At 54.2% G+C, this 27,960-nt stretch overlaps 1 protein-coding gene across 1 annotated transcript in view; it reads left to right on the forward strand.

Annotated features, from left to right (window-relative positions):
- IFFO2 (intermediate filament family orphan 2) overlaps window positions 1-26,837 on the forward strand; it is a 49,027-nt gene extending 22,190 nt beyond the window's left edge. Inside the window, exons 2-10 of the mRNA XM_011934036.1 lie at window positions 10,358-10,418; window positions 11,700-11,795; window positions 12,974-13,114; window positions 14,436-14,575; window positions 19,085-19,205; window positions 19,663-19,755; window positions 20,671-20,801; window positions 22,469-22,755; window positions 24,351-26,837. Coding sequence (XP_011789426.1) covers window positions 10,383-10,418; window positions 11,700-11,795; window positions 12,974-13,114; window positions 14,436-14,575; window positions 19,085-19,205; window positions 19,663-19,755; window positions 20,671-20,801; window positions 22,469-22,574 — 864 coding nt within the window. The 5' untranslated portion in view covers window positions 10,358-10,382 and the 3' untranslated portion in view covers window positions 22,575-22,755; window positions 24,351-26,837. The remainder of the gene's footprint in view (window positions 1-10,357; window positions 10,419-11,699; window positions 11,796-12,973; window positions 13,115-14,435; window positions 14,576-19,084; window positions 19,206-19,662; window positions 19,756-20,670; window positions 20,802-22,468; window positions 22,756-24,350) is intronic.
- The last annotated feature ends 1,123 nt before the right edge of the window (window positions 26,838-27,960 follow it).

Here is a 27,960-nt window from a genome sequence, read left to right on the forward strand (position 1 = left end):
CCTGGATTTGACCTTGAACAAGTCATTTCACCTGAGTGTGTATAGTGGGAATGATAACATCCGGCTCGCAGAACTGTGGTGAGAATTAGAGATTGTGGGAGTCAAATGATTAGCACCTAATCAGCATTTTACAATAAACGCAAATTCTTCCCTTCATGTAGAAGAGTGGAGTCTGATGAGAGAGACAGGGAAGTGAAAATTTACAGCCCCTAGATGCCAGTACTGAAGGTGTGAGTTCAGGACTGGGAACATCAGAATGGGCATGGTGACTTATTCCGGGGAAGTCATGGAAAGCTCCCTGGAGGAGGTGATGAAGGGGTTCCCAGGCCTGGAAGAGGTTGGCAGTGGTGCTCCAGAAACTTCATAGTGGCCTGCAATTTACGATGCAGATTTTTCCTCCCTGTGAGATGCTGGTTGAGACAATTTCCTCCTTGGAGTGGCCTGGTTTTTTAGGGGTGGGGGAAGTGCCCACCTGGGTGTAGTTTCTGGACAGAAGCAGTGGGAGGAGGGCACTGGCCAGCGTGCTGCTTGGGATTGTGAGTGTCCACAGAGCTGCAGTTTCTCCAAAGGTGTTTTTTGTTTGTTTTTGAGACAGAGCCTCACTCTGTCACCCAGGATGGAGTGCAGTGGCCTGATCCTAGCTCACTGCAACCTCAAACTACTAGGCTCGAGGGATCCTCCAACCTCAGCCTCCCAAGTAGCTAGGACTACAGGTGCGTGCCACCATGTGTGGCTAATTTTTAAAATTTTTTTGTAGGGATGGGATCTCACTATGTTGTTCAGGCTGGTGTTGAACTCCTGGCCTCAAATGATCCTCCTGCCTCGGCCTCCCAGAGTGTTGGGATTACAGCCATGAGCCCCCATGTTCAGCCTCTCCAAAGTTGTTTTCAATAAGTGATACCAAGTGGGAGTGATGCTGGGAATCTGAGCAAATATAGACATAGGGGAATTGGACAGGCGCCTCAGAAAACAACTGAAACCTCAGATTGGCCTTGGGGCAGGTGACCCGGGGGTTCCCTGGGCCCCATGTTGCCCAAAAAAGCCAATAGTTGGCCTGGGTGAACACCTTTAAATGCCTTGTGTGTGTTGGAAGGTGCCATGAGACCAGCTGGGCTCTCCTGCCCTGGACCCACCTGCTGCCATCATGGCCTTTGTTAGGACAGACCTCAAGGGCTGGGCATGCCCGTTAGTTCCTGGGGTACGTCTACGGGGTGTGGAGGGCAAAAACAGGGCTTTCAGTGGGTTTTGCTGGCATGGGGATTCTGTGGCATTAGCATCTGGCTTCTTTCCTTCTGCCACCCCGTCCCCGTGTAGTGCCAGCCACCCAGCCAGGTGAAGGCAGCGTCTAGCTCATTATCATGACCATCAACAACGTGGCTGTTATGCAGACAGTGGCTCTGGGGTCAGATGGCCCTGGGTTCAAGTCGGACCCCTCACTTACAGTGTGGTCCTAGAGCATTCTCCCAGCCTCTCCTCACCTCTCTGAGCAACTGTAATTGGGAGGTCACGAGGATGAGGATGATGACACCAATGGCATGCTTGTGGTAGACCAAGCACTGTTCTGGGCACTTTTCATATGCTATTCCATGGAATGCAGGCAAAACCCCTCGGAGGTGGGAGGTATTACCAAGGCCCAGAGAGGGTCATAGCTTGCTCAAGGTCACAGAACTACAAGATGGATAGCTGGGATTGGATCCCAGCACCCTCTGTCTCCAGAGCCCCTGCTCCTCTCTCCACTACACACACTGGTTGGAACGCAAGGACTGGCATCCCAGCTGGCTTTTGAGCATTTGTGGTTTGTCAGGTGGCTTTGTGGTCAGTGTAGGGTGCTTGTCCAGGGATCATGGAAGTTATTTTCTGGCTTGGATGGGTGGGCCCTTAGAATTCATCCAGTTTGACATCATTGCATTACTGACGGGAAACTGGTGCCAGAGGAGGGGAAGGGACTTGCCCCAGATCATGCAGCCAGCTGGGGCAGAGGCAGGACTAGCTTCAGGACTTCCTGCACAAGGCTGCTGCCTCGTTGCCTGAAGGGGTGTGTGGCTGGGGGCCGGAGCCCAGTTAGGGGCTTGCCGTTCTCTCCCACTCACCTCTCTCAAGTCCTGATGGCTCACCGCAGACAGCCCAGAGACCAGCTAGCTTCCCTGCAAAGGGCCCCATTGGTCACCAGGAAACAAGTTGGGGGAATGTCAGGTGGGGGGAATGTGATGACCCCACGCAGCTCATTCCCTCTGCCTGGCGATGGAACTCACTTTCACCTCCTAGCTGGGAAAACTCCTTAGCAACTCGATTTCAGTGCTGCCTCTCTCAGTTGCTCCTGGGTCCCCAAGAGGGCCAGGACAGGATGGAGAAGTGTCCTTGCTTAGGGGGCCCAGACTTTCACCCACCCATTTGCCTCTCCCTCCCCCAGGCAGGTAGAGCCAGGGTGACACCGGTGAAGAGCGTGGGCATCATCTCTCAAGGGCGCCTGTGTGCCTCACTTGAGCCTGCTCTCCTGATCCGTCCATGAGCCCTGCGAGGTGGGATTGCTCTCCCCGTTTTACAGAGGTGGAGACTGAGGCTTCTAGCTTGAGGTAGGCAGGCCCTCAGGGGATCACACAGAGGCAGATGACTTTCTCAGCTCACCTGCCCTTCCTAGAGAGGTCTGCAGAAATGCCTACAACCTTTGACCCTCTAAGGCCTGCGGGGCTCGTGGCAAGCCCTCAGGAACTGTTTATGGAACGAATGAGTGAGGGGCAAACAAATGAATGCATTGCTCCCACACCGTGCTGCTGCTGCTTCTGGGAGAGGGCACCCAGCAGGTGTCTGCTGTTGAGTGCAGGCTGTCAGAGCCTTGATAGCACTCAGGATAACTCTGGATGGAGTTGGTGTCCCTGAGGCTGTCACCTCTTCTGGACTCCAAGGAAGGGCCCTATCCAGGGTGTGCAAATAGGACTGCAAATATCATGTCCAGAGGGATTTTGGGAGATCCTATTACAGATGGGGAGACTGAGGCCCAGGGCAGAGAAGGGACTTGCTCAGGGTCATGCAGCGAATTAGCAACACAGCCAGGACGTGAACCAGGACCTCCTGCTTCCTAGCCCAGTACCCTCTTTTCCACAGGGAACTGCCCTGTGGATGTCAGACCCCTCTGCCTCTCCCCTGAGCAACCTTGAACAGACCTGGCCTGCTGGGATCCCTGGAGGAGGCTGCTGTTTCTGGTTGAAAGCAGCTTTGTGTGTCTGTGTGGGTGGCAGTGTGCTGGGGCACACTTGATTAGTGGCTTCTCAAACCTGGCCCCCATCCCCAGCATGCAGCCTGTGCTCCGTCCTGCCCGGGCCATTACTGCCCGCCTGTAATGGAATCGGCTGCCCTGGTTAAGTGTTCACATTAAATTAATACCTCCTCCGTGGAGACGATCAGTTGGCATTTAATTTGTCTTTCCTTCCGAGAGCAGCGGAGTACAGCTGGGCAGCCGGGCTCTGATGGGCACGTCTGCGAGGCAGCCTTTCTCGGGGATCAGGGGCTCCATGGAGATGGGAGCCGGGAGGCCACAAGAGGTGGTGATAGGTGTCCCGGGGGATGGGGCTTGAGGTAGGCAGGAGAGGGCCTCTTCCACACACCGGGGCTTGAGCTTATTGGCTGTCCATTTTCGGGGGAGAAGACAGGCTTGCAGTGCGCCACGTGGGAGAGGAAGTCAGGAGGCAAAGCATCCACATGTGCATCAGTGCTGAGCTGCCCGGGAGGTGAGCCCTGTGTTAGCAGTAGTGGCGGGATTTACACATTGTATTCCCAGCCCTGCCCCACTCCCACTCCCTTATCAGATTTTTTTTCTGCCTTAAATACGAATTGTCTGTGGTATTAGAGGGGGATGGTGTGCAAGGAGGAAGTTGACTCAGTTGTGGTTTTCAGGTTCTCTAGAAGGGCTCAGCAGAAGCAAGTGGGGGCTGTTGGGGGCACGCAGCCCTGACCCCACCGGGGAGCCTGCTCTGGTCTTCCCAACCCATCCGCTTCTGCGAAACTGCATTTGAAGAAAGGGCTCCCCTGGTCTGCCACTGTGCCTGCAACGTCTTCCTCCAGCTCAGATATTATTTTAGAGAAGAACAGCCGGTTGGGGCCACCAGGCTTGGCCCTGGCTCTGCTGTGAGGCCTGGGGCGAGGCACTGTCCATGCTGGGATGCCTCTGTGCATCTGCAGGTGGGCAAACACAGGAGCTGGGGCAGCTCAGAGCTGAGGGGCACCAGCCAGGCAAAATCTCCCGTGGTCTGAGCCGCCAGGCTCCAGCATGCCCCTGGCCACCTGCACCCAGCCCTGCTACAGTGGGGTGAGCTCCCTGAGGCCAGGGTGGAGCTGAGAGGGTGCCAGCCCTCCACCCGCTGGGAAGGATGCTGCTCTCTGCCCCCACCTGCCCTCTGCCAGAGGCCAGGCCCACGCTTGGCCCAGAATGAAGTCTTCCACTGAGGGCTCCAGCCCAGCCTCACCTGAGCTCGTTTCCCCTCACTTGAGTGAGTCAGCCGAGGCGTGCCGGCCACTCGCCTTCCCGCAAGGTGTGGGCCGTTTCTACACCTCCCTTGCAACTCTGGAGGTGGGAGGCGGCCACGCGCCGTACAGTTCACATGGAGCTGCTGAACACCCGTGGTCTGCTGGGTGCCAGGGGTGCTTTCACCCACATGGTCCCCTTCCTATAGTTCTCACAGCCACCTTCAAAAGCGGGTGGCTGGCTTCCCGACTCACACAGGGGACAACTGAGGCCCAGAGAAGGTAACTGACTTGCACAACGCAACTGGGAAGCGATGGGGCAGAATTTGGACCCGTCTCTTGCTGCCCTGGAGTCTTGGGATGCTCACTCCAGGAGCCCCAGGTTTGTCCCTGGAGCCTTCATTGTTTTGCTGGACCCGCACCCACTTTCCTCCTGAGCGGGAGCCTCCAGCCTCTTTCTCTGACTGCACAGGAAGTGAAAAATCTGTGAGTCAGCCCCACTGCTGGTGACTTCAGCTTGGGTTTCCGCCCCTCTGTAGGGCAGGCTTGTCGGTCCCTTTCCTGCAGGTCTGTGTGTCATCTTGAGCTGACGGGGGAGGGGGAGGCACTGGCCCTGAGTGGGGTGGGGGTGGGGACTGGCATAGAATCTGCCCACCCCCTTTCCCCAGTGGCCAGCGGAGACTTCTCGTCCCTCACGTGGTTCCAGTGGTGGCTCCTCAGGAATGCGAAGAGACCACATCTGGCCGGGGTGGTGCTGCCACCTCCCCCTCCTGGCCACCAGCCCCAGAGAGTGCTTGTTCTGCTAAGATGGTGGCCAAGGCCCCCGATCTCAGCTGCTGTGTGCTTTTGTGGAGTCATTTCCTCTCCCTGCACTCTTCGTCCTGACATCCCTGCCTCCCCTCCCTGGCCCAGGGCTGTGGGAAGTAGGAAAGGGAAGGTTTCTCCTTCTCCTGCCTGCTTCCTGCCCTGGCCATCCCTCCCCCTGGCCTGGCCTGGCCTCTCCCAGGAGAGGCTCTGGAGCCAAATGGATGAAGCTGAGTGCAGGGGCTGTGCTGGGAATTTGCCTCCCGTAAGCCCCCTGGGCTGGGATGGTTCAGGCTAAGGATGCTCTGGGGGAAAGGAGCTCTGGCTGGAGGCGAGGGCCATCAGGGCACTGACGAGTAAGTGCAGCTTTGGATTCATTCAATCATCCATCCGTCCGTCCATCCATCCATCCATCCATCCATCCATCCATCCATCCATCCATCCATCCATCCATCCAACCAACCAATCCACTCGATAAATACCTGACTCCTTAGCAAGTGCCCAGCCAGTTTTAGGTACAGGGATACAGCAGCAAGCACAGGAATGATCATAACCAGCTCTCTGGGCCTGTAGGAGGACTGGACCCCCACTTGAGACCTGGCTCCTGTGCCTGTTTTCCCACCTAGGCCAGGGACCTTGCCTCTTGCTTCCACCTTGCCCCATCTCTGTGCCTGAGACCTCCTGAGATGAGTACCAGCCCCCGGTGGTGGTGGGGAAGGTGGAAGTGGCGGTGACCGCACGGTGGAGCCATCACTGGCCCTGGCATCATGGGACTGGCACCTTTGGGTGAGAGCTGTGTGCCGTGGGATCCCACGACCATGCCACTGGGGAAGAGGAGATCCTGGGGCCTCCACTGCCTTCAGTTGCGGGGCAAACAGTGGACATGGATGCGAGGCTTGGGGAAGAGGTGACATTTGAGACCAACCTGGGAGAATGGCTAGGGTTTCAGGAGGCTGAGGAGGAGAGAGGAAGAGGGGGAATGAGTTACCTGACCTCCGAGCCTCATCTGCAGCATGGGGACGGTCCTCAGGGGAGGGCTCAGTGGGGTTTTGTAGAGGGAGGTATGAGTACCTAACGTGGTGGACACCATCGAGAAGGTGGTTAATACATGTCTCTACTCTCATCCAGCACTAGAAGAGAGAAGGATTTGGAAGTTTTATGAGCTGCCGGGTCAGGGTGGGCAGGGGCGGCTCTCAGGGAGTCAAGCCATGTTGGCCGTGGCTGGAGTTGTCCATAGGCCCTAGGTCTTCATTTTCGTACCTGTAAAGTGGGGACAGGGTAGCTTTCCAGCCCAGTGCATGTGCAGTATGATGGAGGGGATCTATGGAAAGGCCCTGCCCCTCAGAGAACACTGGGATGTGTTTGTCACCTCATTTTCCTCCAGTGACAGGCCTGTCAATATCCTGGAGTCTTCAGAAGACCAGAAAGAACCCCTCCCCAGCCAACAGAACAGCCCCTGGACTGCTGAGGGAGACTCGAGGAAACTGGCCTTTGTACCCTCAAAGTGATCTCTTTATGTTCACTCCAGCCTTCCTTCCCCTTTCAGCCTTAAAGGGCCCAGGCGTAGGATTCTGCCAGACCTGGATTCGAATCCAGGTGCTGCCATTTCCTAGGCAGTCTTTGGGCAAGTCGTTTGCTCAGCTGTGGGCTGGGGCTGAGAGCAGGGTTTGTGCAGGCTGAAAGGAAATGATGTCCGCAAATCTCTGACTCAAAGTAGGTGCACCCGTCGCTTGGTGGCAGACAGCGCCTGGCCTGTCCCTTCCTGCTGCCCTCTTTGTTTCTGTTGGTTCCTCTGCCTGAAACACCCTCCCCACTGAAACCTTACTCTTGTGGGCAGACCCAGGGAAGAGGGAGGTTGTGCTTGGGAAGCAGGTGTTGAAATCTCCGTGCCAGCAACTTGGTTGACCAGTTCTCAGTTAAGCTGAGTGCTCCCTGGCTCTGGGTGGGTGAGGGAATGCGGGTGTCTGGAGTGCCATAAGAAACATATCGCCCACCTGGCCCTTCACGCCAGTCCTCAGAATGGTCCAAGGACAGAGCTTTTCTGCATTGTCAACACTGGAGCTGGCTGAGCCAGGTTTTCTCCACCACTGCTGGGAGGGATGTCAGGGCGGACGACAGGCTCTTCAGTCAAGCCAGCTGCTGTCCACATTCGGGGTCTGTCCTCAACCTCCTGGGAGCAGGTCAGCCGGCTGCCAACCCAGTCTGGCTTTGGAAATAAAAAGCCCATGAAATCATTAGTGCAAGCTCATCCTGGGGGTGTGGTGTGTGCAGCTCAGGAAACATGATTGAGATGTGGTAGGGCGGAGGGGGTGGGGCAGAACTCGGAGCAGGAGGGGAGAGGAGAAGTGGAGGGGCTGGGTTGTGTGGTCTTCAGAGCCTGGCCACTCAGTGCCATCTGTAGCCGAGCATCACTAGGGAGCTGTCTGCCCCAGCCCTCGACTACTGAACCAGGATCTGCATGGTAATAAGATGCCCAGGTGATTGGTGTGCACATTCTAGGCTGAGACTCGCTGCTTTAGAGACTGGACTGGCTTTGAGTCCCAGCTCCCTGCTTGCTAGCTGTGTGACCTTAGACAAGTCACTTTACCTCTTTGAACCTCAGCTCCCTCATCTGCAAGATGGGCTTAGTTAGAAATTCTTTCCCCAGGAGGGTTAATAATTCACATTAAAGCCAGTGATGTGTGTCCAAGGCAGTGAGCCGGGTGTGTGGCACCCAGACCGTACCCCCCAGTTAATGGTTGCTGGTGCTGTTGCTGTTATTGTGTCTGGAGAGCCAAAGATCTGGGCTCCCACTGTCGCCTTGGGTGGATTTGGGGCAAGTCTCATTCCCTCTCCGGTCCTCGTTTTCTCCATCTGTACAAGGGGTCTATTGGCTCCTGCCTCGCCTTCCTCATGAGATGGTTGCTCAAAGGAGAAGTGAGGGGTGCTGGGCCTCATTCCAAAGGGCCCCTCTGGGGAATGGGGAGTGTCAGGGAGGTGCCCCTGGGTGCCTGCATCCAAGGGAGGAGCCATGTCATTCTTTATTTTTTGTGCCCTTCTTTGCTAATTTCTGTTCTTGCTGCAAGATGTGTTAGAGGGCTGGCTCTAGACGCCAGGCTGCAGCCAGAGCCACGCTGGGGCTCGCCTTTGCACCTGCCCTGCTCAGTGGCTTTGGAATTGAGTCGCCTTCCCCACTCTGAGCAGCGTGGCCAGGAGAGATGATTCAGCTTAGGACCTGTGCTCCAGCCTTCACCCCCGAGGGAGGCCCCAGATGCCTTGTGCTCCTGGGCAGGGGTGGAGTGGCCTGGGAACTTTCCCCCCATTGTGATTCCTGTCCCCAATGTGGGGCCTACTCTTCTCGGCGAGAGATGGCCTGGGACCGGTCCTAGCCTTGCTCCTGATATACTGGGTTATCTGGGCAAATGGCTTGACCACTCGGCCTCTGTTTCCCCATTTGTACAATGAGGGGAGGTTCAGTGAGATGGTCCCGGTTGGATTAGGCCCTTAGGTTCCTTCCCTGCCCCCTCTTAGCTTCCTCTGTGCCCTCTAGCCCTGGCAGGAATCCCTTGCCCTCTAGGTCTGGACCCTGGAACCCACGCAGATCTCAGCCTAGCAGCTAACGCTAGGGCTGGGAAAGGGTGGAGAAAAGAGGGAGAGGGAGAGAGTATGTGTCCTCCAGGAGCCCTGGCCGGGGCTGTCTCCTGTGGGAGAGAGGAGGAATTTTCCTCTGTGTGTGCAAACAGTATCCGTTTTCTCTTGTTTCCAAAAGCCGGTGACGTAACCGGCTCTCCACCCCTCCCTCCCCTCTGGCCTATTTTTAGCTGGCCCCGACAGTATCCTAAAAGGGTTCCAGACTGCCCTGCTCCGAGGCCATGTAGGGAGGGTAGCAGTCGGGTGAGGAAGGAGAGAAGCTCCTCTGTCTGTCCCAGGATGGACAGACATCCCAGTAGGGAAAGAACCTGCCCCCAACTGCCTCCAGGGAGGGAGGAACTGTGTTGAAGGAGCTGCGTTAGGGCCTTCAGGCTTTGACAGTTCCTGGGTCTATGAGGAGCTCCGCAAGGGGATTCTGAGCAACCAGTCTGGAGCCTCCCCACCTGGGTTTCAGTCCTAGCTCCACGCTATCTCACCCTGGCCTTGGGCTCAGCTTGTGCCTCTGGGCCTTGCTTTCTGCACCTGGGATAATGATGGGACCCACGCCATGGGTTGTTATGAGGATTGAATTAATTTCATGTAGAACAGTGCCTGGTACAAAGTAAGTCTCAGCGAAGGTGGTTCTGGAATTGGTATTATCATCCAGCCCCAGGGAAGTGCTCCCACCCCTTTCTGCGGTTAAGGGCAGGGGGGTCCACTGAACCCTCCTCTGCCTTCTCCCCTCCCGCTTTTCCTGTTCAGCTTCGGGCAGTGCGCATGTGAAAGTAGTGGTGTGGAAGCCCTTGGAACAACAGGGCCTGGCACATAGTAAACGCTAAATCAGTGGGAACTGTATTTATTGAGTTTTGTTTTAATGTAATAAAACAAACCTGGGTTTGAATTCCAGCCCCACCCACTGACTCACTGTGTGTCTTTGGGCAAGACGTTTATTTAACCTCTCCGAGCCTCGGTTTCCACAACTGTAAAATGGAATGATAACACCTACATAGGAGAGTTGTGTTGGTTTGGGTAGGCTGTAGGCCATCGCCATGCTTAGCACAATGGGTGCAAAGAAGAGCCTGAGAGTGGAGCTGGCTGCAGCCTGGCTTCTAAGGACTGGCTTTGCTACTGCATCTTGCAGCAACAGCAGAAGCAGCAGCAAGCAGTGCTTGCACAGCACTTTATAGTTTGCATGCAGGCAGGTGGTGGTCCCTCCCACCCCTCTCTTCTTGAAGTCCTGGGCTCATACCTTAGTGTGGCGTTTGTCACCACCAGCTGGTACTCTGGTTATCCATCAGCCTAGCTGTCCTCTCACACCACTCCCCTAGGCTGGGAACTCCCAGAGGGCAGGGAGGGATGGATGCCCCAATGCACCTTCCTTGCCCAGCTCAAGATAGGTCCCGGGTGGGTGTTGGGGTTGTGTCTGAGGGCTGGACTGGCACAGGGAGCTCACCTTCTGACCACCTGTTCCTCTTGGCTTTTGCAGATGGGAGGAGGAGCTCGCCAAGCGCATGAACCTTCAGACCATGGTGGACACACTGCAGGAGGTAAGAGCCCTCAGACATCCCGACCAGGAGAGGCATGCCAGAGAGCCGTGTGGCCAAGGGGCACAGTCTTCATGTGGCAAAGCCAGGAAATTCTTGCACAGCCCCTACTCTGTTACCTCCTACTGCCTCAGTCTCTCCTTTATGGAGCCAAGAGATCTCTTCCACTTCCTCTGCTTGGAAGCTAGGAATAGACCAGCACAGTGTTGCACAGGAGCTCTGAGGCAGGGGTTGAGAAGCCTGGGTCTGGGTCCCAGGGTGCAAGTCCCAGCTGCTGTATGAGCTGGAACCAGCGACCCTTCTCGCCAGTCACTGTCTCCCGACCTGAGGCTTGGACTAGGTGGTCTGTAAGCCTCCAAGCAAGAAGGGTGCCCTCAGTTGGCGCTGAAGGCCTTGGAGAGGGCAGGTGGGCACGTCACAGGTGGGCTCCCAGCCTGAGCAGGCTCTCTGTGGTGGGCATTTGGAAACATTCCCCTTGCTGCTCTAGCTGGAATCTCTGCATTCTGGGCTCTGCAACTCCCCTGCCTGTGGTGTAACCTGAGCAGCAGACTTCATCTTCTCAGCCTCTATTTTCCTCTCTGTCAAATGGGAACAAAAGTAGCAACCCCCATGAGAAGGCATGAAAAGTTCTTCCAAAAATGTCTAGAAATTGCGTTCTGATACCGAAAGCATTTATCGTCTGAGAAAGTTAGAGACAGATTAAGATAATTGCCAATGGGTAGAAGGAAAAGTTTGAAAAAGTTTCCTTTATAACGAAAGTACTTTTTTCTTTGTAAATTTAATGGGTTCATGGTCAAATAAGTGGAAGCTATAGAAAAGCACAAAGAAAATACAAATGATCTTCAGTTCCACCCCTCCACAGTTGAAAAACTGGCGTGTGACCTTCCAATCTTGTCTGTGCGGACGCACACCCACGCTCTTTAGATGCATGTTAGGTCGACACACATGACATTGTCATTTTTGAAAGCAGAGATGGCCCAATATTGGCAATTTCACACGGATTGATCTCATATTTTTAATGTAATAGGATTGCTTGTTAATTAACCTGCTCTTTTAATGCCTGCCATGGATTTTCCCACATAACAGATAATCCTCTGGAAAGTGTTTTAAGCAGTGTTCAGTGGGAAGCCAGGCAGGATGAGGTCCTTGGCGCCCCTTCCCTGGCATGCAGGCGCCCAGCTGGGGTGGACATCGGGTGCCTAGGGCTCTGGACTCAGGTGTCCAGACCCTTCTATCCCCAGAGGACCTGGCCCCTCTGAAGCCTCCCCATCTCCGTCCCCGCAGGCAGCACAGGAGGCTGATGCCATCCAGGAGGAGATGAACGAGAAGATCGAGCGGCTCAAGGCCGAGCTGGTGGTGTTTAAGGGGCTTATGAGTGACGTAAGTGCCGCCCGCCGCCCCTGGGTGTCATGACCTCCCCCACACCCATCATGCAAAATGCTTCATTCCCTCCGAGGCTCTGGAGCTCGGCTTCTAGTTAGAATCCTGGCTGGCTGTGTTTGACCGTGAGGATGACGGATGCATTGGATGCATCGGAGACCAGGCACCCTCCTCCCACCCCCTCCCCACTTCCGCTTCCCTTGGTCTGAGTAGAGATGCATTAATCTGCCGCTTAACCCATCCCGCCCTCCCCCGGGCTCCCCTGATGGTCTGTGTGTGTTTGCTCCCACTCCTTCCCAGCTCGCCTTGATGAGGGCAGGCCTTGGTGTCTGGGCGCAGCGGGGTGTCTGGCAGGTTGGGCCCGGTGCCGTCTGGTCTGTGCGGGCCTGAGAGACTCGCAGGCCCAGCGGCCTTCAGCAGGGTTGCTCTGTGAGGTCAGGAAAGGCCGGCGTGCGTGTCTTTTTGACAATCTGGGGGCCCCTCTGAGTATCTGTGGGTGGGGGGAGCTATTGGCAGCAAAGGGCTTCTTGCTGCTGGGGACCCAGGTCTCCTCCTTCCAACAGTGGGCAGTACCGGGGGAGACCCCACCAGAAAGCAGAAGGGGCCAGAACGTGGGTGAGTGAGCCTGGCATGGCTCCTGGTGTGGAGGGGTGTGAAGCTGGGTGAGGTTGGTAGAAGCCTCTCAGGACCCCAGTTGGAGGCCACTGGGCTCCCTCTCACTTGTGTCCAAGGGGATCCACCCTGTGGTCCTCAATGACTCCCACTGCTGGTCGTGGGAGGCATCCAAGAGAGAGAGAGCTGTCTGTGTCGGGGACAGGTGGGGTGTGTGGGCGGGAAAAGAAGGGCTCTCTTTCTCCAGCGGGAGTTTGGCTTTCTTTTTTCTTTGCTCTAACAAAGTAAACATGGATCCTGTGTCTGCTGGGAGGATGCCTTCCAGCCCTTAGGGAGAGCAGCACACACGGTGTCACACTGGCCCCCGACTCCCAAGGCCCCGACCCCATCCCACCCTGAGCAGCGCCGCAGCCCTCCACTCCACGGAAAAGCCTAAGGCACCCTCGGACTCTGGAGGCCTCCCCGCACCATCCCTGCTGACACCTAGGGGTCTCCCCACCTCTCTGCCCAGCCCCCCAGGCTTGCTCCATCCCTCGCTCATGTAAACCCTGCTGTCCTCCCTGCAGCCCATGACAGACCTGGACACAAAGATCCAAGAAAAGGCCATGAAGGTGGACATGGACATCTGCCGCCGAATCGATATCACGGCCAAGCTGTGCGATGTCGCACAGCAGCGGAACTCGGAAGACGTGTCCAAGATCTTCCAGGTGACTAGGGCTGCCCTGCTCACCAGCCAACTCCCCGCTCTCCCAGAGCAGCCCTGGCCTCCAGCCCTGCCCAGCCAACCCCTGTTTCCCTCCACATCCCACTCACTCCCTCCCCTTCCCCGAGAGGCAGCGCTACCCGACCCTGTGGCCTCCCCAGGTAAACGTAGAATCAGGCACCCATGGACTCACAGGCTCGTCTGACTGCTTCATCCTGTGGCTGGGGAGACTGAGGCCCAGAGGATGATGTGCTGTGCTCAAGGAAGGAAGTGGCAGAAACCAGTCTCCTGCCCCTCCAGGGCTTGGTTCACCAGCCTACACTGTACCCACTGCCCCATTTCCTGTTCCTTCCTCCGCGTGCTAGAACTGGGCATCATCCCCACAGTTGGGGAACCCTGGCCAGGTTATGGGGAGAACTGGGGGAGCTGGCCTGAGCTCTGGTAGAGGGGCCTCAGAGTTCAGAAGGGGAGCTGTTGGCCTTTGACTATTTTTCATTCCCCCCCAAAGAGGCTCTCGATACCCCCCCGACCTAACGTGCAAGTGTGGGTGCCCCCGAGAGACGGCGATCAGGTTAGCGCCAGTGAGGCTGTCTTCTGGAGAGGGCTTGGGGGGCCAGTCCAGCCGAATGAGGCACATGTCATTCTCCAGAGGCTGCTTCTTGAGTTTCGGGTTGTGGTTTGGCTTTTGCTTGAGCCCAGGGCAATACGGTGTGTTGTCGCTCTGTGTGTGTGACTCTGATGTCGCTGGGCCAGATCCGGGCCTTCCTGGGGCCCTCTCTCCACCTCCATGCCTTCTTGCTGTCCCTCTGCCGGGAAGCAGGGGAGGCCAATGCAGCCTCTGTTTGCTCGTGGCTTGTCTGCTTGGAGTGGAAGCTTTTGGTGAACCTTGGGCCGCCTGTCCTTTGCCTTTGCATGTGAGCAGGAGGGCTCTGGGCAGCATGGGGCCGTATGGCCTTTGTCAGGGGTTCTCTGTCTCTCTGGCTGGCTCTGAGATATCCCAGGTGACTCTGTGTCCTGGTCTGGCCTGCTCCTCTCTCCAAACTGTGGGGTTGCTTCTGTGGTAAAAGGTCGAGCTGAGCCGGCGCACCCACCAGGCCGCCCAGGGCAGGGAAGAGTCCAGCCCGTCTGTGTCCCCCTGCATGTCTCCCACCTCACGCTTCCTGCTAACGCCGCCTGCTTCTTAGAGGACCTGCACCTTTCCTGGCACTGGCCGGCCCCAGTCATGCTCATCATCCTGTGAGATGCCGGCTCCCTTCCCAGTTCACCCCTCCCCTCCATCCTAGCCGAGCCCCCCAGTTACCTTGATTGCTTCCTTTCCGGTTCAGGTGGTCCCCAAAAAGAAAGAACGTAAGGTGGCTTCCGATGATGACATCTCCGAGCAGGACGGGGAGGTGAACCGGTTCTCGGACGACGAGGTCGGCTCCATGAACATCACCGATGAGATGAAGCGTATGTTTAACCAGCTGTGAGTATCCCCGTGGCCCGCACACTCTCCGTTTCCCCGGATTGCTTGGGCAGGGGCGGTGAACGGGAGGCTTGGGCTGAGAGTAGCCCGCAGCACTGGAAGAATTTGGATTCATATCCTTTTTTTTTTTCTTTTTGAGACAGGGTCTCACTTTGTCACCCAGGCTGGAGGCTGGAGGGCGGTGGCATGATCACAGCTCACTGCAGCCTCAACCTCTTGGGTTTAGGGATCCTTTCATCTCAGCCTCCCAAATAGTTGGGACCACAGGCATGTGCCACCATGACCAGCTAATTTTAAATTTTTTTTGTAGAGACAGGGTCTTACCGTGTTGCCCAGGCTGATCTCAAATTCCTGAGCTCAAGCGATGCTCCTGCCTCAGCCTCCCAAAGTGCTGGGCTTACAGGGGTAAACCACTGCACCCAGCCAAGATTCATTTTCAACATTTGTAATTTGGGAAATTTCATATGTTCAGCCTCTCTTGGAAGCTTGAAGAGGTCAGGCATTGCTGAACCTGGGGCACAGTTTAACAGGGCTGGATGGCAGCTGCTGAATCTGGACAGGCGCATACTCTTCCATTCACCAGCATCCTTTATGTTCCCTGTCTGCCATTCTCCTGCCTTTCCTTTGAAAGCTTCCTCCAAAAAAGCGGTGGGAGAAGGGGTGTTCTTGCCCATGAGATACAGGGGCTGGGCTGTCCCCTCCCTGCTCATGTGTAAACATGTCTGTGTCTAAGGATGTCATGAACCCAGAAGGGGCAATGACAGATGTGGTCTTATTTGTAGGCTATTTTTCTTTTCTTTTCTTTCTTTCTTTTCTTTTTTTTTTTTTTTTGAGACAGAGTCTCATTGTGTCACCCAGACTGGAGTATAGTGGCGAGATCTTGGCTCACTGCAGCTTCTGCCTCCTGGGTTCCAGTGTTTCTCCTGCCTCAGCCTCCCAAGTAGCTGGGATCACAGGCATGCACCATGATACCTGGCTAATTTTTGCATTTTTAGTAGAGGCAGGGTTTCACCATGTTGGCCAGGCTGGTCTCGAACTCCTGACCCCAAGTGATCTGTTTACTTTAGCCTCCCAAAGTGCTGGGATCACAGGCAAGAGCTACCTCACCTAGCCTGTGGGCCATTCTTGAGCAGACCTTAGCCAGACCCACCTGCACTAGTTTGCCCTTGGTGGGCTGGCTGTGTTGACCACACGGCTTGCAGAAATGGCTCCTGACGTTCACTTGGAGGGGGCCCCACAAATGTCACTTTGCTGACTCCAGACGCCCAGCCTAGGAGATGGGGTATCACTCCCCTTTTATAGACAGGGAAACTGAGACTCTGAGAGGAGAAGGGACTTGGGCAACGCCGCTCAGCTAGTATGTGGCTGAGCTGGGATTCAGAGCCAGGCCGCCTCCCACACTAATGCACTCTCAGTAGGAAATGCTGCTTGGGGTGCAGGGTCTGGGCTGGGTATGGTCAGTGGTGGGCGAACCTGCTGGTGCCAGCTCTTAGAAGCTGCTATACCCACTCCAGGCTCAGTGATGTCATGTTAGTACCTTAAAATTTGCCATTGCAGGAAATTGGCAAATGCTACCAATCAGAGCTCTGGGAGGCTCTGTCACCTCCTGAACCCTCCCAGAGAGGGCATGTTCCTTCTAGCAGATGCCTTTGACATCACTTGTTTCAAAAGCCAGGGGCACGGGCTCTCCTAAGCTTCCTGCAGAGCTCTGAGGCTGGCTCAGAATTCCATAGTCCAGAGCTCACTCCGCCCGGCCCCTCAGAGGGGCACACGTGGAGTTAGGACAGAGCCAGGCCCCCAACTCTTGGTCCAGTGCTTTGTCCCCCGTGCCACACTCGGAAGAGAATTCTCTCTTCTGTCCCTATTCTAGGCTGACTTTTAAGGTAGACAGGAGGCAGGGGCAGGGTTGGAACTGGGTGGGGACAGGAACTCTTTTGCCTGATACTTCCTGGACCTGCCATTCCTTTGAAACAGAGATGGGAGCTGTATTTTAGGGGTTTGCTATTTAAGGGTGATAAGGAGACCCCTAGATTCTTGATTCCTCTTTTGATACCCCCCCATCTCATATTCTCATCTTTTGCTGCCTGCCAAGAGGGGCTTTCTTTTTTTTTTTTCTTTTTTTTTTTTCAGACAGCCTTGCTGTGTCACCTAGGCTGGAGTGTGTGGTGGTGTGATCTCAGCTAACTGCAGCTTCCACCTCCCAGGTTCAAGCAGTTCTCCTGCCTCAGTCTCTGAAGTAGCTGAGATTACAGGCATGCACCAACACACTCAGCTAATTTTTTTTGGTACCTTTTTAGTAGAGACGGGGTTTTACCGTGTTGCCCAGGCTAGTCTCAAACTCCTGGCCTCAAGTGATCCACCCACCTTGACCTCCCAAAGTCCTGGAATTCCAGGCATGAGCCACTGCACCCGGCCAATAGGGGCTTTTGGAAAGAACCAGTGGTTGGGTCTAGGTTTTCTGAACATTGCCCTGGGCATTTCTGAGCCTAAGACAGCACTGTATGCCCTGGAGACCCCAGGCTGGGTCCACGTGGTTAAATTAAAGGGCTTCTCTGAAGAAATTATTGTCCCTGCTTTTATAAAGTCCCCAGGGCATTGTTAAGCTGACCAGGAATAGGGTGAGCTACAAAAGGAGACAGATCAGAGTGGAAGCCAGGAGGCCCCATGGGCAAAGGCTCCAGGGTGTGGAAACAGCATTCAGATCCAAGTCAGGCGAGACTGGCTGCAGGAATGGGCGCCTCAGTGTTGATAAAGCTGAATTGGGTTCACTATGGAATTAGATTTAGCTGGTTGTGAAGTTACCTAAGTTAAAACAAACAATGAACCCTCTGATCACTTTGATCACCCCCCACCCCCATTCTGCAGTTCCGTGTAGGTCACCCTGACCCCACCGCAGGCGGGGCCCTGGGCCTTTCCCGTGGACATCTCCGCCAGCGGTGGGCAGGACCTACCTAGCCAGGCTGCCCCTGGCCAGATCCAATGAAGTGTTTGAGTAATGCAGCCGTGTTTTGTTTCGATCCAAGTCGGTTGTTTGGGCTTCAGACCAAGAAGAGGGGGAACGTGCAGCTCTCCCCCGGCAGGGCCAAGGCTCCTCCTCAGCCCCACCTTGCAGATTTGTGAAGTGGGGGTCTCTTCCGAGTTCCTTCTCTGGCCCATCTTTCTGTCCTTTCCAGCTTCCTGTCCCTCGGCTGGGGTTTCCTTCAGATCCCAGACGCTGGGAAGGAAGTGAAGTCAGGAATCAAGTGTGTGATGCAGTGAGGGCTGGACCCTGGTGACTGCAGACCACACGGCCCTCTCCAGCACCCGCCCCCCAGCTCAGGACCCTGGACTCCTATGGACTCCTGTGGGAATGGCTTTTGGAGGGGAGCCGGCCCTGCCTGACTCCAGGGGGCGCTCGAGGCAGCTTTTTACCAGACAGCCTTCTTGGGACCTGCCCAGTCCCCAACCCAGTCCATTGGGAACACTCATTGCCCCGGAGGATCCAGGAAGGAGTTGAGGGAGGGCGGGCAATGGGGAGAGCCCTGGGAGGGCAGCCTGGAGACAGGGTCCACACTGTCGTGTGCTACCGATGCCCTGGGTCAAGTGATTTCACTCCTACAGACTCAGCCTTCCCCTTGGAAAGAGGGGTATGTTGGATGAGCTGATCTTTAGGTCTCCTCCAGTTGGAGTAACCAATGCATCTTGGGAACCCCTTAGTCCCAGTCAAACCTGCATGGTTGGTTAACCTACTTCTGGTTCTAGCCAATAGGGAGGTCTTGACATCTCCCAGGCTTTGAATTCAAATCTCGTTTCCAGCATGTATTGTTCTAGAAGGCCACTCAATCCCTCTGAGCCTCTGTTTTCTCACCTGTGAAATGGGAATGATAGTTATGCTTACCTCATGGGATTGTTTTGAGGGTGGAATTGTTTTGAGGGCGTTGCATTTTACTGCATGCTTAGTGGCTGGCCCAGTGCCCAGCACCTAACGGGTGCTTGGGGAGTGTCTTGATGGGGAGGAAAAAGCTATAGGAAACATTTGGCATTCTAGCCTGTTTCTGCTACATGCTAGCTGTGTGACTTTAGACAGTTGAGTTATCCTTTCTGAGCCACCATTTCTTCATCTGTAAAATAGGAATAATACCAATCTTCCCAAATTGCAGAGAAGATGATATTATATTGAGCATCTCACTCAAACGAGGGGCTCAAGAAATAGCTGTTAAATGAATGAGGAAAATTGCAAGATTGGACTTGGAGGAAAATATCTTTAGTCCCAATTAATTAAAGCCTGACATTAGAAAAAAAAAACCACATTTTTAAATTGTACAAACAATACATAAATACATTCTGCATTTTAAAAGAGTTAAACTCCTTTTGGATACGGCGAATGTCCCCTTTGGCTACTACCCCTGTCTTTTCTGAGGACAGCCTTGAAGGTGTGTACCTATTGGGCAGCTGCCTCTTTCTGTGCCCTGTATGGGTCCCTGGAGCCTGGCTTCTGTTCAGTCATGCCCTCTGGTGTCACCCCCACAGGCGGGAGACCTTTGACTTTGACGACGACTGTGACAGCCTGACGTGGGAGGAGAATGAAGACACGCTGCTGCTCTGGGAGGATTTCACCAACTGCAATCCGACCATCGACCTGCAGGGCGAGGTGAGCCCGGCGCCTGGCTTCCCAAAGGCCAGGACTAGGGACCTGGGGGGCACCTCCTTTCAGTGGTCCCTCATCCCTGTTATTTTCCTACAGCCCCCACCACCCAGCTAAACTATCCCCTTTGGGCCGGGCGCGGTGGCTCACGCCTGTAATCCCAGCACTTTGGGAGGCTGAGGCGGGCGGATCACCTGAGGTCGGGAGTTTGAGACCAGGCTGGCCAACATGGTGAAACCCCACCTCTACTAAAAATATAAAAATTAGCCAGGCCTGGTGGTGCGCACCTGTAGTCCCAGCTACTCGGGAGGCTGAGGCAGGAGAATCGCTTGAATTCAGGAAGCAGAGGCTGTAGTGAGCCGAGATTGTACTCTGCACTCCAGCCTGGGTGACAGAGCAAGACTCCGTCTCAAAAATAAATCAATAAATAAAATAAACTGCCCCCTTTGTTTTATTTCCCCAGCAAGAGGAAAACTTGGGCAACTTGATCCACGAGACCGAATCCTTCTTCAAGACGAGAGACAAGGAGTACCAGGAAACGATAGGTCAGATCGAGGTGAGGGCTCGGGATGTGGAGCCTACTTGTGAGGCTCTCCTGAGGTCCATGTGGTTGAGACCCTGGCGACCAAATGCCCATGTGTCATGGGCAGGGGCTGGTAGAGTGGGACAGGCATAGGATTGGGAGTCAGGAGGCCTCAGGGGCGACTAACATATTTCTTAGGGCCTCAGTTTCCTGATCTGTCAAATGGGGGTGGTGATCCTTGCCTGCCTCAGAGAATTAAAAAGAATATATGTAGTTGAGAAGACGATCCCATAATAACCACAGAGCTGACATGCGAGTGATAGTGAGTGATGCAAGGTGCTCAGTACACCCGGTATCCTTACCTCTACCCTATGCAGTAGGCACCATGCACCCCTTTTACAGAGGAGGAGATGAGGTTGGAAGAGACCAAGTGACTTGCCCAAGGCCTTGCAGCCAGGAAGCAGCATTGAAGTACAATTCTCTCTGGCTCCAGAGGCTGTGCACGTGATCACTTCTATAAATGACAGTCATTGCTATTGTGCAGGAGAAAGGGAAGCCCAGCTCCTTCCCTAGAGGAAGTATCACTTGATAGAGGACAAGAGTCAGAAACATGAAAAAGCCTTCAGGATTTTTGTAATCAGGTCTGGATAAAGGAACCCAGAGATGCCGAGTTCTCAGAACCGGGTGGGGCACATCAGAGCCAGGCTGCTGCTGGGGTTGCTAGGCAACCATTCCCCTTTGGCCAGAAGGAGTTCTAGGGGACGTGGAACCATGTGCAGAGAGCAGAGGGTGAGGGAGGTTGATGTCCAGAGGCCGGGTCCTGATGGTGTGGTGTCCAGTGGTGGACTCAATGGCACCATCCCTGAGGAATCCAGGAGGGGAGGTTGCTGAGGCTTCTGCCATGAGGGTGACTTGCCCTCACCCTTATTCCTCATTGGTTCCTCCCAGCTGGAGCTGGCCACAGCCAAGAGTGACATGAACCGACACCTGCATGAGTACATGGAGATGTGCAGCATGAAGCGAGGACTGGACGTGCAGATGGAGACCTGCCGCCGCCTCATCAAAGGCTCCGCAGACAGGTACCCGCCCGTCCTCCCAGGGGATTCAGCTATGGCGTCCTTGGAGGGGAATTCCCAAGGCTGCAACTCGGCCATGTTTCATACTCCCAACCTGTCTCTCTGTCCGTCTGTCCGTCCGTCCGTCCGTCCGTCCGTCCATACATCCAGTAACTATTAGCACACCTGTGTGCCAGACGCCTCACATATCTAACCTCATGCGAGCCCCGCCACCACCCTGCCCCTTGTTGATTCAATAGATATTTGTCAAAGGCCTGCTCTGTGCAAGACGGTGGGGCCGGTGAGTACAGCCCTCGCCCTCGAGGAGCCGAAGCCCCATTTTCTGCTGAGCTGGGAGCGGGGAGGCGGACGGGGCATGCTCCCGTTTGCTCACGGGAAGTGATTTCCCTTCCTTTGCCATCTGTTAGTCTGTTCTCATGGTGCTATAAAGAACTGCCTGAGGCTCAGCGTGGTGGCTCACACCTGTAATCCCAGCACTTTGGGAGGCTGAGGTGGGAGGATCACTTGAGCCCAGGAGTTCAAGGCTAGCTTGGGCAACATAGCAAGACCCCATCTCAAAAAAAAAAAAAAATGCCTGAGACTGGGTAATTTATAAAGGAAAGAGGTTTCATTGACTCACCGTTCCACATGGCTGGGGAGGCCTCAGGAAACTTATAATCATGGCAGAAAGCGCCTCTTCACAGGGCAGCAGGGGAGCGAATGAGTGCCTAGCAAAGGGGAAACTCCCTTATAAAACCGTGAGATCTCATGAGAACTCACTCACTGTCACGAGAACAGGATGGGGAAACCGCCCCCATGATTCAATTATCTCTAACTGGTCCCTCTCATGACACGTGCGGATTATGGGAACTACAGTTCCAGATGAGATCTGAGTGGGAACACAGCCAAACCATATCATCTTCTTCCAACCCAGGACCTGTCCCCAGGAGACTGACATGTGTCAGGCATGGCAGGCAAAGCAGAGCCCCTGCCTTCAAGGACACACAGCCTTGTGGGGGGACAGCCATGCTGAGAATGAGCTCATATGCAGAGAATGCCTGCCACACAGCGCAAATACATTGTCATCGTTTTCCTCGTTTTGCTGCATTACTGTATGAGAGGGAGAGACAGCCCTGTGGGGAGCAGATCTGTGTGCAGGGCCGTGGCCTTGCCTTTCAGACCTTTAACTCCTTGAACCCGCAGAACCCACTGTGGTTATCTCCATTATTCAGACAGAAGAGCAGACACTTAGACAGGTTAAACAGCTTGCCCAAGCTCCCCCACCCCCAGCTCATTTGAGATAGAATCAGAACTGCAGCCCAGTGATGTTAACTGTATCCTGCATGGCCTCCTTTTGAGCGCTGAGTCATCCAGGGTTTACTGAGCACCTATTATGTGCCCAGACCTGGGTTAAGTGCTTGGAGGGTAACAGTCAAACTCGATCCACGGTCCAGCTCCCAAGGGATTTTCTTCCTAGAGAAGTCAACACAACCAGACCAAGTAGGGGGCGGTGCAGGGGGTTACCTCGTGAGCTTAAAGGATCTTAAGGATAGCTGAGTGACGCAGGAGCTCAGGGCGAGGCTCCTCTGAGGGTAGATCTTACAGAAGTGGCAGCTCAGCCTTCCCACTCCTTGACCCTTCAGAGGCCCAGGGCTGCTCTCTGAATTTCCCCGCTCTCTTATGCTTCTCAGGAATTCACCGTCCCCCAGCTCCGTGGCCAGCAGCGACTCAGGAAGTACAGATGAGATCCAGGATGAGTTCGAGCGGGAGGCAGATGTGGAGCCCATGGTCAGCTGATGACTGAGGCCCTGCCAGCCTGGTGGTCTTGGTGATGGGGTCCTGCCACCTCTCCTCATGGGGCCAGGAAGGCCCCTTGGAGTGGGGTTCGAAGCCGCACCACACAGACTTTCTCTGCCCTCCCTTCTCTGGAGGCCCCGAGGGACTGCTGCTTCCTTCCTTCCTTCCACACCACCAACGGGTGCCCCGCCTCCATCCCCCACCCACCCAAGGAATGGTGCTGTCAATTTCTATTGTTCTCCACATTACAAATGCAGACTTCTGTGCGGACTTTGCAGTGTTAACTGTGCCTTCTCCCTTAAGCTGAGCCACTTTGAGCTCCAAAGAATTATTCCTAGCAGGTGTTTTTATACAGAACTCTAAGGTGAGGGCCGGGCCGGCCGGCCGTGGTGTAATGTGGTTTCTGCCGTCCGTCCCACCTGCTCCTCTGATTGGCCATGGGCTACGCCCTCCCTTCCTCCTGAGCCAGCCCAGACCAGCCTGGGGCTTGGGGTGCTCTGCCAACCCCCAGGAAGGAGCCGCTTGCCTCTGTGAGCTTTCTAGGCCTGGGTAGGGACCACCCCAATTTTCTCACTCCCTGAAGGAGAGAAAGGTGGAAGGAAGGGAAGGAAGACACATTTTAATTTTTGGGGGGGATCGAGTGGCAAAGTTGAAGGGACAAGGCACTGTGAGGGGAAGGCGGAGCCTCACTGTGTTTAAACTACTATGCAAAAAACAAAACAAACAACAAAAGCAGCTTGCCTTATATCATTGTGGAAGGCAGGACCTCTCCTGGGCTCCTGGCTTCCCCCTGGAGCTGGGAGGGAGGCCGGGGTTAGGGTGATCTGTGTCGCAGCACTGACTGGGTAGCATGGGTTTGGCTGAGGTTGGTCAGGAGGCCGGGGTTCCCGCAAGGCACTGGCCTGCCTGACTGCTTGCTCTCTTCGGGGCCTCTGCGGGTTCAGGGCAGGGGCCAAGGGGGTCTTTTATTGCCCTGATAACTTGATGTTCTTCCCTCCGTCACCAGTCAACAATAGAGGGTTAGAGATCTGTAATTTCTCTGTGAGAAAGTCTGAAGGGGCCAGGCCCGGTCTCTGCTCCCTTCCACCCGCCTTGGGTTAGGACTGTCCAGCAGTTGCCTGCTTTTGGCCGCTGGCAGGAGAGAGGCCTGGTGGGCTGCTGGCAGGGCAGGAGCTGGAGTGAGGGCCATCCTCTCTCTGCTCCTGGACACACGCAAGCCTCTCAGCAATTCCCTTGACTGGCCAGTCAGGGTGTTGATCTGAGCCAGTATCCCCCAAGACTTGAATGGCTTGAGTGGGCCTGCATTGAAGGGCACTGTGTGGCGACCCCCCCCGCCCTTCCAAATCTCAGCTTGGAGCCAGCTGAGCAGGCTTTGCTTTATTATTATTTTTTAACCTTTTTTACCTACTGCAGTGGGTCTGTTGCCAATTTTAATTTTTTGTTGTCCCAGGAGCTCCCTCTAGTGGTCAAAGTAGCAAAATGTGCCCAAGGACTAGAACTTGGGTCCCTCTGCCTTGTCTGGAGGCAGAGGAGGGGGCTCTGGGTTTGACCGGGATTGTGGTCCCCAGAGGTCCAGGGCCTTTAAGGGTCTTCTCTGTTTTCTGTTTCCCCCACCTGCGTTACAGTCTTAAAAATACTGTACATAATAAGATACACGTAGAGAGAGAGAGCGTGAGAATGTGTTAGTGACTACGTGTGATGTAATTTATTACGATTTGGTGGCCTTCGTCATGAGTTTTTTCCTTTGTTTTATTTTGCTGGGGGCGCCTCCCACAGGTCCCCTGCGGCAGTCTGGCTGTGACTCTTCCATAGTCAGCATCTCCTGTTAGCCAAACAGTTCCCTTTGGCAGGTACTTGGAGGGACAATGGTTTTGGAAGAGAGACGGCCCTTCTCTCTCCTCCTCACTGACCCTTGTTCTAAAGGTTACAGGGTTCAAACATACCTGATTCTTGTTATTATTGTTGTTGAATTTTTATTTTAACCAAAGGTTATCAGAGCCAGTTGGGCTTGAACCTCAGCTGCTAAAAAGATTTTCCGTTTCCACGAGGGCAGGAAAACATCCGCCCTCGTGGGTCTCCTCCGTCCGGGGCTGAGGGAGGCGTTGGACAATGTGGTGTGGGAGTTTCGTGGGCAGCGTGGAAGCCAGCCCTGGGTTGTTCCCCAAGGTGGTGGGAGGGTGACAGACATATCTTTAGAGTTAAGACTGTAAGGCAGCAGTGTTAGCGTTGGAGGGTAACAGGTGACTGTGGTGATCGGTGTCCAGCGGTATTATTTTTACTTTCCTCCTTGTATACATAGGTCATTTGTCTTTGAGAACTAGGGTACTCTAGGGAGTTTGAAAATGGCAGGAGCCAGAAAGAGATCCTGGCCTGAAAGTCCCTTCCTGCTGGCTTTTACTATCTGCTCTCCTCTTGGGAGTGAGGACTTGGGGCAGGTGGCTGGGAGAGGGTAAGCCAGAGTGTGATGGGCCTGCCTCCTGGGCTGGTTCCTGGGTCCGGCCTGCCTGCCTGCCTGCCTCTCCACCACATGCTTTTTTCAGTTAATGCCAGTGGGCTGTGCTTGTCCCCTCACCATGAGCCCACAGCTTGCCAAGAAAGACCCCAAAGCTCGCTGGGGCAGCACCAGTCCTAGCTGGGACGAATTGGTCCATCCTTTGTAAAGCTGTAAATACTTCGTTTTGACTTTCTATTTCTAAGCCCAGTGTCATATTGACACTGGTATTTTAGAATTGTTCTCAGATGGGCTCTCCTGCGCTGCCCTCTGTCTCCTATTTTTGGGGGTTTTATACAAACAGAGGATTGGGGAGGGATAGGAAGACTAGCATCCATTTGGCTCCCTGGTTGGTTGTGAAATACACACACACACACACACACACACACACACTCCTCTGAGACTCCAAACAGAGAAAAATATCATTGGCAAGCCAACATTTTCTTTCTTGTCTTAAGAAAATGTGTTGAGGTCCCTGAAGGACCAAATCCATCGTGGACTAACTCTGTGGGTAGAACTCAGATGACCTAGGGAGAATTCAACCACTTACGCTTGGAATGGGAGGAGAGGGGGTGGGGTGGGGGAAGATTATAAGATGTAACTTAAGCTAAATGTAATCTATTTATAAAGCAAGAGACTCTCATCTATTTTTATGAAAGGAAGGGTTTTTTAATCTAGGGTAGGCAGTTGTGGTAGCCCAGCATTCTCCTGTGGACGAGAAATGGTGCATGTTGTTGCCGGATTGAATAGAACCCATTCCCCTCCCCATGCCTCATCTTCTGTCCTCACTTTTGGTCATTAACACCCATGAGCAGCTTCAGCAGACTGTAGGTCCCACTTCACCCCATTCTCCTCTCCTCTGACCCCTCAGTTTCTGGGAAGTCTTGGGGTAGGCTGCGGGAAATTCAGAAGTGTGGTGGGTGGGGGAAGGGACAAGGCACACTAGGGAGGGGACAAGCTGGGCTCTGGGGTAGGCTCTGATGAGTTACTCTGACTCTGGTCTGCCAAGATCCATTTCCAACTCAGCTGCGCTGGGAGAGGGTTGGGAGGCAGCAGAGCACGGGTGACAGTGGGAGTACATGACTTCCTTCCTTGGAGCCTGGGCCTTCGTGGGTCCCAGGTGGTCAGGCAGCTGGAGTAGGAGTGGAAATGGCATAAGATGCTCATAGCCCAGCCCTGGCTGTGCCTACGCCAGGCCAAGCCTGGGCTGCAGTCCTTGCTGTGCTCCCCCCAGGGTCCTGGGGGAGGGATCCTGCTGGGAGTTTCCTAGGACAGGGGTCTTTCCCCTTGAGACACCAAGCTCTGGTTCTGGAAGAGCTCTCTCCTGAAGTGGGGAGTCTGGAGGGGGCTGGGTGGGTGCAGGTAAAGCCAGATTCTCTCTGGAAGGGAATTTTCTATGAATGGATGATTTCCAGGCTCAGGGTGGGCTGTGTGTTAGTTCTGGGCAAATCCCTCACCAAGACCCCTCCCTCCCAAGCCCTCAAAGAAACGAGGCAAAGCCCTTCCCTGCAAGACCCCTTGTGGACGTTTCTGCATCTACCTGATTTTTAGCCCCATCCAGGGAGACTTTATACCCCATGATTCCATCCTGCCCCACCGTTGCTGTTGTCTGCCAGCTGGGTCTAGCATCACAGGGAAGGGGGGTTTGTACTCACGGAAAGACTACTGATCCTACCGGAAACCAACCTGTTTACTGTACTGTTGTAAATATCATGCCCTTTATATCCTGTATATTGGCTTCTTTTAAATAAAGTGAAGTGTCTTAGAACTGATGGTGCTTTTTTTTCGTTTTTGTTTTTAAACAGAAGATGAATCTGCTGTTGGGGGAGGGGTAAGAGGACTGAGGGTCACAGAAACACTCAAACTTACTAGCTAATTAGGGGATGTCATATCACCTGTTACATTTGTAGCTCACAATAAAAGCTTTGGAAGATGATAAAGCAGGAATCATTACACACATTTTACTGAAGGGGAAGAGAGGACCCGAGACATCACAGGCTCAGTAACTGGCTTGGCCTGGTTTGGAACTGATGGCCTTTTAACCACAAAGTCCCCATTTCTCCAGGCTCTCCAACGTGCCCACAGGAGGTCACCTTCCCAGGCTCTGGATTTGACACTATCCAGCGTTCTAGTTTTTCTTGTTAATGGGCACGTTCAGGGCAACATTGCCCTAATGTGAACTGAGCCCACCTGTCTAGGGTCTTCTCCAAAGAGGAAGACAAATAGCCGCCACCAATTCCAAGCTGCTTTTTGCCATTCCTAATGCTTGGCACTTTTCCCTCTCCAACTCTTCATTTAAATGTTTAAATTCTCCCAAAGTATCTTAAATAATGTAATCTGGAGAAAAAGAAGTGGCCTAAGATCATGGGGGCATTGTGGGTTGGCTATTATTACCTCCGTTTTACAGATGAGGAAACTGAGGCCCGGAAAGGATATGTAGTCTGCCTGGTGCCCTACTGAGGAACCAGAATCAGCATCGGAACTGACTCCTAAGCAGGTGCCCGGTTCATACTGCTGGAAGAAATATAAACAAACTAGAAGAGAGAGTAAGGAAACGTAACATTACTTTAGGAATGGATTGAGTCCCCGAGACCTCGTCATCAGAGAAGACTTCAGAATCCAAGTTTTAAATAGCATTCCAGTGTTTACCAAGCACACAACATTTTGGAAAGCTGACATTTTTACTTGAGGGTAAAAGGCTCAGGAACAACTGGTTTTAAGGCCAAAGGCTTTAAAATGAAAAGCTAAGCTTTGGCCAGCTCAGGTTTTATCTTGCATTGATCGTAATCTGCAAGAAAGCTAAGAAGCCAAACACCGCATGTTCTCACTCATAGGTGGGAACTGAACAATGAGATCACTTGGACTCGGGAAGGGGAACATCACACACTGGGGCTT

The sequence above is a fragment of the Colobus angolensis genome, unplaced genomic scaffold, assembly GCF_000951035.1.
Source record: "Colobus angolensis palliatus isolate OR3802 unplaced genomic scaffold, Cang.pa_1.0 Scaffold130, whole genome shotgun sequence".
NCBI lineage: Eukaryota > Metazoa > Chordata > Mammalia > Primates > Cercopithecidae > Colobus > Colobus angolensis.